At 52.0% G+C, this 14,547-nt stretch overlaps 1 protein-coding gene across 5 annotated transcripts in view; it reads left to right on the top strand.

Annotated features, from left to right (window-relative positions):
• Positions 1-14,547, top strand: part of BACH1 (BTB domain and CNC homolog 1) — a 39,539-nt gene that overhangs the window by 21,054 nt on the left and 3,938 nt on the right. For all 5 annotated transcript variants that reach the window (XM_037029659.1, XM_037029655.1, XM_037029657.1 and 2 more), the window contains exons 3-4: positions 1,537-2,868; positions 4,447-4,653. In XM_037029659.1, the coding sequence (XP_036885554.1) occupies positions 1,537-2,868; positions 4,447-4,653 (1,539 nt within the window). The remainder of the gene's footprint in view (positions 1-1,536; positions 2,869-4,446; positions 4,654-14,547) is intronic.

Genomic DNA, 14,547 nt, shown 5'->3' with positions numbered 1-14,547 from the left:
TGCGTGCGTGCATTCAGTCATGCCCGAGCCCAGGGATGCCCACGCCGGCAGCGGAGGTGGGAGCAGGTGAGGCAGTACCAACCACATGACAGGGAAGGTTGGCTGTCGGGCGGCCATTGTTTCCAAAGCGTAGCAGTGAGTGTCGCAGTGGGGGTGTGTGTTGGTGAAAATACACAGATCACTGTCGTGGAAGCCATTTTCGGTTATTTCAGTGGATTTTTAAGAATTGTTCATTGGAGTTATATTGAGATACTTGTAAATCACAAAAGTGGGTGTTTCTTGTACACTTTGGGCAGTTTCCTCCGGGAACAACATTTTGCAAAGTGACGGTGTGGTACCATAGCCCAGACACTGGCATCGGTGCAGTCCACCTTCTTTCTCAGATTCTTTGGTTTTAGATGCACTAAGCTGTGTGTGTGTGTGGGGGGGTTCGGTCAGCCCCCCGCCCCTTTTGAGACCCATGTGGCCACCACAGTGGAGATGCTGAGTGGTTCTGGGGGGGGCCACTCATCTGTCCTCGTTTTAGTGTTTCCAAAACGTTGTATGATTTCACCCGCATGCCATGTGTGTGACCTTTTGGGAGTGGCTGGTTTCCCACTTACCTTAATTCCCTGGAGATTGGTCTGGGTTGCATGTATCGGTAGTTCTTTGTATTGCCAGAGTGTAGATGTATCAGTTTACCGATTGAAGGAAATTCGGCTAATTCCAGTTTTTGGCTATCACGAATACAGTTACTTATGGACATTTGTGTACAGGTCATTTCTCAGGGGTAGAAGGACCTGACCACAGTTGCCAGGACACACAGTGGCCGTGTCGTTGGCTTTACAGGAAACTGGTGGCCTGCCCCTCGCACATCCCCCGGTGGCTCTGCAGCCCCGGTTCCACTGGGTCCTCACCGGGGCTGCTGCTGTTGCCGGTTTTCTATTTTACGCCATTTAGAAGCTTAAAGGTTTTGTTACCTCGAGTCCGTGAATCTTTGCCAAACAGTGTTAGGCATGAGTTTTAGACTTCACTTTGTTCACTTTTGGAATCTGAGTCTTTAAAAATTTTATTGGAAATTCTGGCATGAGATAAAGATAACAGTTACCATTTACTGTGGATCAGGACGACTGTAAGTCCTTCAGATATATTTCTTTGTCTTTAGCGTTTTCACTTTTGCGGTTTAGGGCATTTGGGGTTTGGGGCACCGACTGCGTGCCGGTGAGCACCGGTGTCTGCTGTCCAGGCCGCCCTGCCCCGCTGAGCACCGGTGTCTGCTGGTGTGGGAGAGTCGTGCTGCTGTTTGTCTTCGTTCCCTCGCGCGAGCAAGGCACAGCCCACGTCACGGTCTCAGTGAGTGCGGGCTCTGTTCAGAGCGGGCTGGTCCCAGGACACCAGCGTGACCAGCGGCTTCCCCGACTCCCTCAGCGTCTCCCCCAGGCGAGGTGCCTGTGTCCTCATGCTCACAAGTCAGCTCTTCATCTCTGCCCCTCCCCTTGTGTTCGTCTCCTGGCAGCTTTCAAGTGATGCGCGTGTTTCTATTCTGTGTGTTAACAGGTGACGGTGAAAGGATTCGAACCTTTAATTCAGTTTGCCTACACCGCTAGACTTCTCCTCAATAAGGACAATGTGGACGAAGTGTGCAAGTGTGTGGACATTTTAGGGGTGCATGATATCGAGGAGTCCTGCTTTCGGTTCCTCAAATTTAAGTCTTCGGACTCCACTGCAGAGCAGCAAGAATGCCCAAGAAAAAAATGCTTCCCACCACACTGTCAGAAAACAGACCTTAAAATTTCACTTTTGGACCAGAGGGATGTAGAAACTGATGAGGGGGAGGAATTTTGGAGACACAAAAGTGCTCCAGCTCCTCAGTGTAAACTCCGTGAACATCAAGGAGACGCAAAAATACCGCCGCCTCCGCAAGACAGTGCCAGTCAGACGTGCGAGGCCATGTGCCTCGGAGGGGGCGCTGCTCTGGCTCTGCCGTCTTTATGCCCCAAGTACAGAAAATTCCAGAAAGCCTTCGGGTCCGACAGAGTCCGAGCCGTGGAGACGGGGTCCAGAGACGTCCGTGCTTCTGTCCGGCCGAGTGAGGCGTCTGCGGACGAGTGTGCGGGGGGCATCCGGGACTGCGCAGACTTGCCGGTGGCTTTAAAATGTGAAGCCGGCAAATCAGCGATGGAACGCACAGGCAGCAGGGAAGACTCTGCCGCTCAGTGCCCACCAGCAGCAACCGAAGTGACTCCCCTCCCCCCCAGCTCTTCCACAGACCCCCCTGGGCTCTACTCTCTGTCCCTCCTACACACCTACGACCAGTACGGTGACTTGAGCTTTGCAGGCGGGCAGAGCGCAGCACTGTTAACGGAAAAGCCTTTGTCCGGCCCAGACTTCGGAGGAGAGAAGACCTTTGCCGAAAGCCAGGACTTGCATCTGAAATCTGACTCCAGCCCCAGGGAAGAGAGCGGCCTTGCCCGGAGTAGCGTGGAGCGGGAAGTGGCCGAGCACCTGGCCAAGGGCTTCTGGAGTGACGTTTGCGGCATGGCCTCTCCTTGCCCAGTGCAGGTGTCCCCTGGCGTGGCCAAAGCTGGGTCAGAACAGATTCACCCCCAGAAGCGGTCGGAATGTCCCTGGTTGGGGATCAGGATTAGCGAGAGCCCAGAGCCGGATCAGAGGACTTTTGCCACCTTGAGTTCTGTCAGCTGTCCTTTTATGAGCACTCTGAGCGCTGCAGACCGGTCTGGCAGCTTGGACGTTGGCGCTGACGACTGCGTCTCCGAGCCCCAGCAGGAGCCCTGTCCGTACGCATGTGTGATCACCTTGGGAGACGACTCGGAGACAGACACCGAAGGGGACAGTGAGCCCTGCTCAGCCAGAGAGCAGGAATGCGAGGTGAGGGGACATGAGGTGTGGCTCGCCACTGTTTGGCCACCATCCGTTGGGACCGGGGGTGTCGGCTCCTGGCGCAGCACTAGGCGTGGGTGCAGGTTCAGGGAGGAGGAAACCCGCACACGGACCTGAGTCGTCTGTGCGGGGGTGCGACAGGTGAGGACTTCAGCGTCCCCAGATTTCAGGCCAGGTGTGTGATGTTAGTTGTGGTGTGGAGTCACACCTGGGCTGTTGGGCTGTGTCACATGCCATGTCCCAAGAGGAAAGGAATAATGGTTCTGGGGTGACTGCACGGCCCCTCCGAGAAAGGGTGGCCTGAGCCCGGCCTGCCTCGTGGCCACAGGGCTCCACACCAGGGCCTGGGCTGGTCGCGGGGGGGTGGGGGGGTGGCTGCCCTTGCGGCGTTTTCTTCCAATTAGTTTTTCACAGCCATTATTGCTCTTCATCTCCCCACAGCCCTTTCTGCGTCAGTTTAGTGAAGGTCTCAATAGTTCAGCAGCTGCCGCGTGTGGCTGGAACAGCGTGTGGCTGGAACAGCGTCTGTCCCAGCAGGCGCACTCTGCGCACTTCACGCGCGGGCGTGTGTTTGACGGCTGCCCTTTGCCAGACAGTCCTGCATTCCCCTGGCACTGAGGACTCGCACTTCCCTGCACTTGCCCTTGGTTTTGTGGTTGGTGGGTGGCGTGGGTTTGGGACAGGACAAGGGGTCGCTCTTCACCTCGGCTCCTGGAGGAGGCGATGGGTGATTTAATTGGAGAAGCTTGTGCTTTCCGTCGGGAGGCTTTTGTGTGCTGTTTACAAGTCCAGGGTTTGGGACTATGAGGAGAAGGTTAAAAATAATAAAACATTGAAGAAAATTAAAAATCATTTGGTTTCATTTATGTAACAAATTAAGTAGTTTGCCAGAGAAACCGAACAATGTGTTTGTATTTTTGGTCATTAATATAATTAAACTGTCTCCCAATTTTGCCATTAAAAAATTTCCTTCTCCAAACTGATGTACATTGAAAAGGAATGATAATATTTACAAGGTTTTTCTAATTATTTCTACATTACCAAATGAGATGTGTAGTTTTTTAAAAAGTTGAGTGAAACTACCATTTCCTGACAGAAAAATACATTTTTTGAAATGCTTTAGAAATATTATTATACTAGTTTTGAAAAAGAACTTTAGTCTAAATCAAAGAATACAGCAGATTTGTGGCGGGAGGTTGGGTGAAAACACATGGTAAAAACACTTCAGAAAGAGGCATTAAAAGTGTGTGTGGGCGTAATATGCCCCTCGTAGAGTAAATTCTGTCTTTTTACTTTCAATGTATTAATATTTGTGTTAATGTTTGATTTGCTTATAAAAAGACCTGCTTCTCAATTTATTTGTCTTCTGAACCCTCTTTAAAACACTAGAAATAGCAAAAAAATGACCAGTCTTTATTATAAGGAATTGTGCAGAGTGGGAATAGAGACCACTTTTTTCTAAGGCTAAATGAAGGTTTCTGGAAAACAAAGCCTTGTCTTTCTCTTCCTGGGTTTAGGCGTAATTATAAGGCGTAGAACGACGCTGATGTTCACTTCCCATTCTAGGTAAAACTGCCGTTCAACGCACAGCGGATCGTCTCCCTCTCTCGCAACGACTTCCAGTCCTTGCTGAAAACGCACAAGCTGACGCCCGAACAGCTGGACTGCATCCATGACATTCGACGGAGGAGCAAGAACAGGATCGCCGCCCGGCGCTGCCGCAAGAGGAAGCTCGACTGCATTCAGAACCTGGAGTCGGAGATCGAGAAGCTGGTGAGGGCGGGCGGGGTCCTCACGGCCGGCTTCCACCGCGGCCGCTCCGTCTCCTCCTCCTGTTTCGCAGAGGGGAGGGCCCTTTCAGTTTCAAAGTCGGATCGTAATGTTCATGTATGCATTAGCTGTACCAGTTACCATTTTACGAATATAAACTATATGACATTTTCAGAAAGCTCAGGAAATAAAAAAGAGGATGGTCACAGAATAGTTTACGTATGTAAGTATTCTGCATATTACAATGTGCTATAATGTGTAAGTTGAGAGTGATTTCTGGGAGCTTTTTAAATGATCTACAAGTTAAGGATAATTTTACTGTCTACCTAAGTCTTAGTGGTTGAGTAAAGACTAAAGAAATGATGAGGCACTTGGGTTTCTTGGTGCTGTGTTTGGCATCTATAGAACTTAATGGTCCAGTTGTTCGTTTAAATAAACCATGGACTTGAATAACTTGTTTGGTTGATACCAAAACAAACGAACTTGGATCTTTCATCTAAGGGAAAAAATTCACATGCTGATATGAAAATTTCAAGATCTCTTGAGACCCTGAGTGTGAAGAATGCTTACTTTGTTCAATCTTAGTTTCTATTCCAGGATCGAAACATAAACTAACAGAAAAGCGGGTTAGCTCGCACCTGTTGCTCTGCCCCTGGGGGCTGGGGAAGGAGGAGGGGCTGGAGCCGGCAGTGCGGTGGTCAGGACAGCCGTGGTCAGGACAGCGGGGCTCGCCCTCGGTGTGCAGGGCTGGGTGCATTATCGTAGCAGATCTTACGCGTGGACATTCTAGCTGAGTTACAATTAAACAACGTAGAAAAGAACGCTTTCATATACCTTCAAAAAAGTGGGAGAAATTACGTGTTGTGTATACACTTGTGCGGGAAGAGAAGGATGCGCAGCCGTGTGCAGAGATGTAGCAGAGCCGTGCGGGGATGGCGCAGGAAGCAGATACTGTACCCGGGAGGCGTGAGGGAGGTCAGAGGGCCGTGTGAGTCCGCCGAGTGGTCACAGTGGCTGGGGTCAAGGAGGGACAGTTGCGAGCTCGGGCCCGTTCACCCAGTGTTCGGGGTGGGGCTGTCAGTCCCGACTGAACGCGCTCTGCTCTTTCATGTTTCCGGCTTCGCTCCAGACAGCGGCCTGCCGTTAGGTGTGTTGTGCCTTTCGTGATGGTTTTGCACTGAAGCGCAGAGGTGCTTCTCAGACTGTTGGGCCGTGTCGAGCTGCTCGGGATGTACGTAAAATGGCACTGGTACCGTTGTCAGACCTCCGTTTTGTAGGTGTTTCTGCCTCAGTGGGCGATAGCTGCAGGTAGAATTTCCTCCTCCTAAAAACGAACGAAAACCTCTAGATCAAGCAAGTCTGTTTCGTAAGTAACTTTATTTATAAATGGGTGCTCAGCAGATGTATTGGGGAGTAGCTGTTACCTTTTAGAGCTAGTCTGTTTCCTGGCTCATAGGTCTTGTTTGTATTTTTTGACTGAAGTGAGACGTTGGGTGCTGGACACGCGCTGTGCTTGCCGCAGCTCAGATCTCTAGGAAGCAGGGGCTGTGCCCCCTCCTCCAGGCTCTCCGCCCTGGGCCTTTGCTTCCGCAGAGGGCGTGTGGGCCGCGGTGTCTGGAGTGTGGGGTTCTGGCTCCAGCTCCCGCCACTGGCACTTTGTAGCTGTGGGCAGGCTGTGTAGTGTCTCTCGGTGTCTCGTCTGTGAAATGGGCTCGTCCTCCCCCTCCCTCCATGGAGTGGGGCTCATGAGGATGACATGAGTTGACACGAGCTCAGCTAAGTGCCCGGTGCATAGCGTGCTCCCAGTGAGCATTGCCCTGTCGGCCTTCTTAGTGCTGTGCTACTCGTTTACCTGTTTCCAGTTTCCTCTCCGTAGTTTCTTCTTTCTTCACTGCTCTGCCCAACCATACACTTTGGGTTTGGACCTCCCCCTTATACTGCCTCCCCAGTCCGGTAAGGGTCCTTTCAAATTGTCAGTGGAGTACCTGCTTGTTACTTTCCAATGCAAAGGCGTGTTTGGTTTCCCAGCAGTTTTTATAAAATAAAAAATGAGACTGGTCAGTCCCTGTTTCCCTGTTTTACTGATCTGGATTCTTAGGCTATAAAAAACAAGCCATCTGAATGGATGATGGATGGATGGGTGATGGGTGGATGGGTGATGGATAACGGATGAATGGGTGGATGGGTGGATTTGCTGTGAGGGTGGGGGTGTGTGTCATTTAGAAGCCAGAGGGAGCCTGGCCTCGTGAGTATAGCACAGGAAAAGGGGTGACTCTCAGAGATCATGGCTGCACCTGCACAGCCCGGGACGGCTGCGCGTGGCAGGAGTGGCTGTGGCCCAGCTCCTGGAGACCCTCCTCCTCCAGGGACTGCTGCAGGGGGCACCACAGCTTTAGTTCAGCCAGTCAGTCCACGTGGGTTTGGACTGACACCTGTGCCTTCCACTCTGAATTCCCAAGGAGGAGAGCGTGTCGTCGGCCCATCTGGCCCAGGTGTCCTGCTCCGACCAGCAGCAGATGCACAGCTGTCTTGAGCCCACCCCTCCGGCAGGCAGAGCTCACAGGCCCCGTGGGTCTGTCCACCCAGTGTGCCCAGTGTGTCCACCCGGCGTGCCCTGTCCACCTGGTGTGCCTCTTCCTCTTCCACGATAGCCCTGGAGGAGACAGCAGGGTTACTTTTTAAAATCAGAGTGGTGTGCCTCGTTTCAGCTTTCCTGAGCTCTGCTCTCAGGCCTGGTGGTGTGTGTGGGCAGAGTCCACTCGGGAAGTGTAAGGGGCGTGTTACAAGTTCCCACCTGCTGCGGTGTCTCCTGCGGATGACGCTGAGCAGGCCGTGTGCCATGTAAGGAAACTGGAAGAAGAAGAATCTGATGCCTAAGATGCGTACGTGAGGAAGTCTGCCTGGACCCTGGTTACTGGTGGTGCTGTGGATCTTGTCTTCTGTGAAGCGAGGACGAGAACCGGTCCCGGCCTCACACTAGGAGTCACAGCACAGAGAGTGGTGGCCGTGGAGGAGGGGGTGGGACTGTCTTTTTTAGTTGAGGGTCCCTTTTCGACAGCATGGTCAGTCGACAGGCAGCGTCTCCCAGGCTTCTGGGTGGGAGTTCAGCAGGCTTACTCCCGGGAAGCTTTGTGTCTCATAAACAGTCGTTTTTCTACAGCCAGTGATTAATCAGATGAACGTAGGCATAAACTCAGTCCACGTTGCCCAGTCTGGTAACAGCCAGCAGAGGGCCCTGCTCCGCAGGCCCTGTCTCTGGCTGGAGGCCGTGACCCTCTGCCGCCGGTCCTGAGAGAGCAGACTGGATGCCTCAGCACACTCCAGACTGAAAGGGTGTTCGTCACAGTAAGAATGAGTTTAAAATGTCTTCAGGGTGGGTCAGGAGGGTAATTCCATACAGAGGACTCTTATGGTCTTAATGTGCTGAGGAAGGCAAAGGGCGATGTCAGCTCAAATTCAGTCAGTTAATGAATTGCGTTTTTCAGTAAGCAGTTCTGTGAGTAGGACCTTTAAAAAGGAAGCTTGCGTGTTGATTCAGTGGAGAAATTGATGGTGACGACTTTTATCATGTATTCTGAATCTGATAGTGTGGGGGAGGTTAGGCTTTAATTCAGCATTTACTGGGAGACTGGGTGTGCAAATGAGGGGCATGGACAGAATCCAGGAACCGTTCAGCCTCTGTCCTGTGTCTGCCTTACAAAGCTCTTGTCCCTGTGAGACTCGTCACGGGTCTGTGTTTGCTGTGTACTGGACGATTAGCCCAGAAGTTTGAAGACACACATTTCTAATGCCATTTAAGCCTCGAGCAAAGGAAGTCCAGAATGAAGGGAGCCTTGCTTTTAAGAGAATGAAATTACCGCCATGCATTTCTCTTACCAGTGTCCGATGCCGATGGATGCCGACGCAGAAGGGGGCAGCAGCGGGACAGGCACGGGGCACTTGCACGTGGTACTCAGACGCCCTTGGGCTGCACCGCCCGTGCCCGTGGTGGGGCCGCAGGACCTGGCGCCTCGTCTGTCCTGACTGGCGGTTGTGGTGCAGACTGCGTTACTTCATTAGAAATGAGTCTGTTTGGGGCACATTCACCTGGCTGCCCTTCCATGTGCACACTGCCCTCTCCCACTTCTGGGGGTGCCCGTCGGTGTGCACGGGAGGGTCCGGGGCACGCGCCCTTTGTAAAAGGTCAGGGTCATCTGTGTTGTGCACGTTCAGTGCTGAGGACCTGCTGCACTGCCTCACACAGGTCAGACGCAGGCTGTGGTGCTTTGGAGGCAGATGGCTGGGAGCTCTGCTGGCCCGTGGCAGGTTCCTGGCCTGGGGAATTATTGTGCCCCCGGTAGGCACACCGCTCCGTGGGGTGTGGGGCGAGGATGGTGGCTGCCTGGGGGCTGGTGCAAGGCGCAGGGGCCTGCAGGGACAGCCCGGCCACTGGAGTGCTCAGCACCTGTTCAGGTCTCGAGAAGTTTTCGAGGCTGTACTTTTAATAAAAGTGGTTCTCTCTGAACACCTGCTGAGCACTACATACAAGTATTAAGTGTTGCCCTGGGTACCAGGAAATTAAAGATGGATGCGATACAGTCTTTGTCAGTTAAATACTTGGACAGTCATTTCCGAGGGAGCCAGGTTCATGTATTTTGATTATTATTTTTTTAATCTTTTTTTAAAAGATTTTATCTATTTATCTTTAGAGGGGAAGGGAAGGAGAGAGGGAGAGAAATATCAATGTGTGGTTGCCTCTCGTGCGTCCCCTGCCGGGTACCAGGAACTGGCCTGCAACCCAGGCATGTGCCCTTGGCTGGGAATTGAACCGCGATCGGGTGGTTCGCAGGCCCACGCTCAATCCACTGAGCTACACCAGCCAGGGCTTGATTATTTCTTGAGATACATCTTTTCTCCTCACATTCTAAAAATTTCAGGCTTTGTGAAAAGCTGAGTAGGAGGATAATAAACAACCTCATGTGGCTTCAGCGGTTGTGGGCGTTTTTGCCACACGTGCTTTATCTTTCTTTCTGTGGGTCCGTCCGTCCGTCTGGGCAGTGGGTGTCTCCCTCCCTGGGGGCCTGCCCGTCCCTCTGGGCCTCTTCTGACCACAGAGGGTTCATCTCCCTTACTGCCTCTCCCCCGCCCTGGCTCTCCTTTCCTGCTCTGAGTCATTTGGAACCACGTTCTGACACGTCACCCACCTGCTTAAACACGCCCTGCTGAAGATAGACGTTCCCCCCATCTCCATCACATCGTCCCCCAGATCTTTATCACACCCGAAGGAAATGAAAAATCTTTGCTCTTGTCTCTGGCTCCTATTCACATCACCTTCGTCATTTCCCAAATGCATTTCACACATGCGTTTGTTGTTCAGACCGGGGTCCCGTCATCACATAACTCACTGGGGTGTGTTTTTTAGTTGCTTAGTGTAGGACAAGCTCATTCTTTTTTCACGACAGTGACTTTCTGAAAAGTCTAGGTCACGTTTCTCACAAAATATCCCACTTTTAATATTTGCTGACTCTTTCCCTTGGTTTTACCGAGTGCATCCCTCCATGTAACAGCATTTGAGCAGTTCCACTGAGATCCCATGTTTGCTGGTGTCCTGCTTCACAGCGCACCACTTGGGGGCCTGGCACCAGCATCAGGCCACCCCCCAGTCGCCAGGTCCTCGCCCCCAGTGCACTTGTTGTGTCTGTGGTGGTTCAGCACCTGTGCGGCTGCTGAGGTTCTTAGTGAGTCGCTTGTTCTCTAGACAGCCCGCGTTCTCGTGGGCGGCCTGCGCGGCGGGGGCTGTGAAACGGGCTGTCTGACTGCCGTCGTGCGCGCACGCTGTTCCGAGAGCCTTCCTTCCCTGCTCTCGGCCCTCCCCCCTCCAGGCTCCGTGCGTGTCACTGTGGGCTCACCGGGTCATTTCTTTTAATTTAGGTTGTTAGAGTCCAAAATGGTCATTGATCTTTTTTGTGTTGACATTTTTTCAAACTTGTCCAGGGAGAGTCCCCTCAAGCCAGCTCCTGTGGCCTTTGGACGTGACCCCATGAGTGGCTTTATGCCATCTGCAACTTGTCACAGGCTCCCCCAGAGCGCTCCGGTTCCGGGATCGGGCGGCCCTTTCTCTGAGACTCCCTGGGTGCTCTCAGCAGATGCTGGACTTGAGAAAGTGAGCTTGCTGCTGGAGTGCAGGGAGAATGGGGTTAGCCACTGTTACTGCAGCCAGCCAGTAGGGGGTCCTGCGGCTTGCAGCCTCCGGGGCAAATCTCCAAAGAGGGGCGTTTCGTGGAAAAGAAATGAATCTTTTATTTAATGGCAAGTTTCTGCCTAAAATGTCTGGGTAACAAACGTAAGGGGAAAGGAAAAGTCAGAGTGTCATATCAAAAGTAGCTATTTAAATACTTGTCATCACCACTGCTACGTAGGTTCAAGAACTGAAATAATGTGAGAACAGAAATCTGTTCACAGTGCTGACTGTTATCACTCAGGTCTTAGAAATCATGGCACGTTTCAGCCTCAGAGCCGTTCTTGCTAAGACAGCCAAAGAAGAACCACCATTACCCTCAGCCAGCTTTGTGCCAGGAACCCATTCTCCCGCCCAAAGCGCCACGAACAAGGTGGCCGAGTTGGTCCGCAGGCATCTTTGGGTGGCAGTGCCCCAGGCCACCGTGCTCAGGCCACACTGGCGACTGTAGGCCAGGCTGAGCATGGGCGGGGGGAGATCCAACTGCAGGTTCAAAACCCTCTCCCAGAGCCCTGTGTGGGCTGAGAGCCGGGGCGGGGGTGGCGGGGGAGCGTCTGGCCTCCCAGCCACCAAGGGCCAGGGGCCACCACGCGTTGAATGAGGGGCCGAGTCTGCAGCCATGCATGGGCTTGCAAACCTGCCCCGCCTCCGGGGGGTGTCCCCCGCCCTGGTCGAGAGTGCGTTCACTGGGTATGTGTGATAAATGAAAGTAAAGCGTGCATTGGAAGTCACGAGTTCACGTGGACCTTTCCAGGCAAAATCTAGCAGTGTGGTGCTTTTGTGTTTTTATGTCTGTGTCTCACCTCTTTCCATTACAGGGAAGGTCTCGGCCCCCACTGTGTTAATACGTTTACTATTTGCTTTGTAGTGGTATGTAGTAGTCACAAACTTACAGTGTCAGTGTCACTGTTAACAGTAAACAGTGAATAAAATTTAACATCTCTTTCCCATTTTTGTCCGTAAACGTGTATCTGTACTGAAGTTTGAATTTCAGTTACTTGAATTGATACATAATTAAGTTAATTTCTGTTTATAGTTATTTTTAGAATTTGCTCCTCATGTTTTAGTTTCATTTTTAATACAGGGAGGTTCAGAAGTATGTTTATACTTGTGAGTACGTGAAACACTTTATTCTTGTGTTATTAATTGTTGTACTTTTCACACACACAACTGTGAACCTACTTTTGCCCCCCACTGTGTGTAACACACTTGTTTGGACGGAGCAGAAGTCGGATCCCGAGTCGGATCCCGAGTCGGGAGCTTGTCCTCGCCCTGCATACTGTTCATGGCTGTTTCCTTAGGTGACCAGGTTTTTAGTTGCTGAACTTTCTCCGTGTGTTTCTTTCCTAAAAACGATGACAACAAAAAACCCAGTTAATATTGTATGTGCATTCTTATTACCGTTTCTTGCTACATAGAAGTGTCCTATACATACACGTCTGTGTGTTGTTCCGACCACCTAAGGGGCGAGCTCCGGGAGCGTTGCCCAGCGTCCAGAGGGGCCGCCGCCCTCCCTGCGCCACTGGCTGTGCTCGCGCCGCAGCTTCTGCCGGTGGACACGTGGGCGCTGTGCTGCGTGCGCGCGCTGGTCCGCTGCCCTTTGGCCCCTGGAGCCGGGTGGAGCTGGGTTTCGGGAGGGGTTGCTGGAGGGCGTGGCGTTTCCCCCTCTGCGGTGCGGGGCGGTCTGCCCGCCCACAGCTTCCTCCGGGAGGACTAGCCTTTGCCCCCCCCCCCCCCGTGCTGACAGTGACCTCGGATGGTTCTTGATCGCTTTTATTTTCGTTTCTTATGAGTGAAGTTGAGCATTTTATCCATGTTTTAAGGCTCATTTGTGTGTTTCTCTGCGCTGTCTGTCCGGAAGTTTTGCGTGGTAGGCAGGGAGCCCCGTCACCTTTTCTGGTAGTGAGTCCTCTTCAGTCTGGAGTAAGTTGTCACAGCCCTTGGGCTCCTGGTGCCAAATTCCTCCACTTCTTGTCTTTACTGGGTGAGTCATATTGAACACCTTTTTAACTTCTCATCTCTGAGTGGATGTTACGCACTAGCCATTGAAAATGTGGATTGCAGGGTCAGTTTCTCTTGTTGCTAAATGCATAATGGTGCCAGAATACCAGTTTTATTCATATTTTAAAATACGTCTTTGATGAAAGCCACAGCCCTTCCAACTGATGACCTGTGCAGTCACATGGGGAGGAAATGAATACGTTGCAGACACAGGCAGCAGGACGCCGGTAGTGAGGACGCCTGAGAGGTGTCTCTAGTGACGGTTCTGAAGTGATTCCATTGAATCGCTTCTGCTCGTTTGCTGGTCACTTACTGAACTGAGTGTCGTTGACGTAAGTCTGTGTTTCCGATGGGAGTGAAATGGAAGCATCAGCCGACATCCCCTGTGGGCGTTGGGGCAGACGCCCAGGGGGCAGACGCCGCAGAGCCAGGGCGGCCAGTTGTGGGGCCGCAGCTGCCGTGGGGAAGGAAGCCGTCTCCCGAGGGACCTGTGTGAGGGGGACGGAGGGGGACAGGGGGGACCGACCGCAGGGCCGTCCTTCATGTAGTGGGGGCGGAGGGTGAGAATATTTAAGGTCACGCAGGTGTTTACCTGCAGACACAGACGCTGTGAGGGGCCTGGAATCTTCCCAGTGTCCACAGGTGGGTGGGTGCTGGGCGTGTCTCTCAAGTCTTCCTCCGACAGGTCGTCCCGACAGACTCAGTGCGAGAAGCATCCTGTTGGACATGGACTTTGTTTATTTACTTCGATGAATATATATTAAAGTGTATTATCGACCTGTGCTCGTTTTTTCAAAACTGAACAGTTGTGTAAAAATCTGAATTGGAGAACATTTTACAATATAAAAATTCAGTGCTTTATAGTCACTGTGCAGTTTCTCGAAATAGTAGATGCCATGAAGAATCTAAAAACTACCATAGTTGGATTCACACAGTTTTTTAGAAAAACTCTCATATGAAACAGTAAGAATACTTTTTTCTAAAGCAAATTTCCTTTTACCCTCTCCTTTTACCCCACAGCTATTTTTGTGCTGGAAACGAATCTATTTAGAGGATTATTACTGTGAAGTCACCCATCTAATTGTTAACTGGCAACTTTAGCTTTTAAGGATCTGCCAATGAGCAGAAAACTGAGAGTTGTCATAACTGCTCCAGAGAAGCCTTGACCTTCCCCCAGCACCTGTTTCCTCCCCCTGACAGCACACGGCCTGGCGACCCGGAGACCTGGCTCCCTGGCTCTGCTCAGTGGGAGGCCACTGTGCAGTGGGACGCAGGAGGGACTGGGACAGGGACAGGGACTGCTTTCAGTGGTGGGGGGAAGGTCGGGGGGAAGGTCACCCTTGATGTGCAGGAACCAGCAAGGCTGCTGGAAAAATTCTGTGCTAGACTTTCCTGTAGAGATAAAAGTTAATTAATAATAACAGCAACAAAAATAATTGACAGACTGAACCCCCCCCCCCAACACACACCCCAGTTCTTCCCACATCAGTAACTCTGACGTTGGCGTCCTGGGCGCGCTCAGCCGAGTCTCCCTGTCACGGGGACTCAGCGCTCCTCCAGCCAACAGCCTGGGGACATCTCATGCGGGGTCTGGCACACGGTGAGTGCTCAGCAGACCAGGGTCATCACTGGCACCTTTCGGTGATTTGTGTTCTGATTGGTGTGCTTGTACTTTTTGG

This window comes from Sturnira hondurensis, unplaced genomic scaffold (genome assembly GCF_014824575.4).
Source record: "Sturnira hondurensis isolate 20B ecotype Veracruz unplaced genomic scaffold, ASM1482457v3 Scaffold0020398, whole genome shotgun sequence".
In the NCBI taxonomy this organism is placed as follows: domain Eukaryota; kingdom Metazoa; phylum Chordata; class Mammalia; order Chiroptera; family Phyllostomidae; genus Sturnira; species Sturnira hondurensis.
This window is presented reverse-complemented; position numbering and strand designations above follow the sequence as displayed.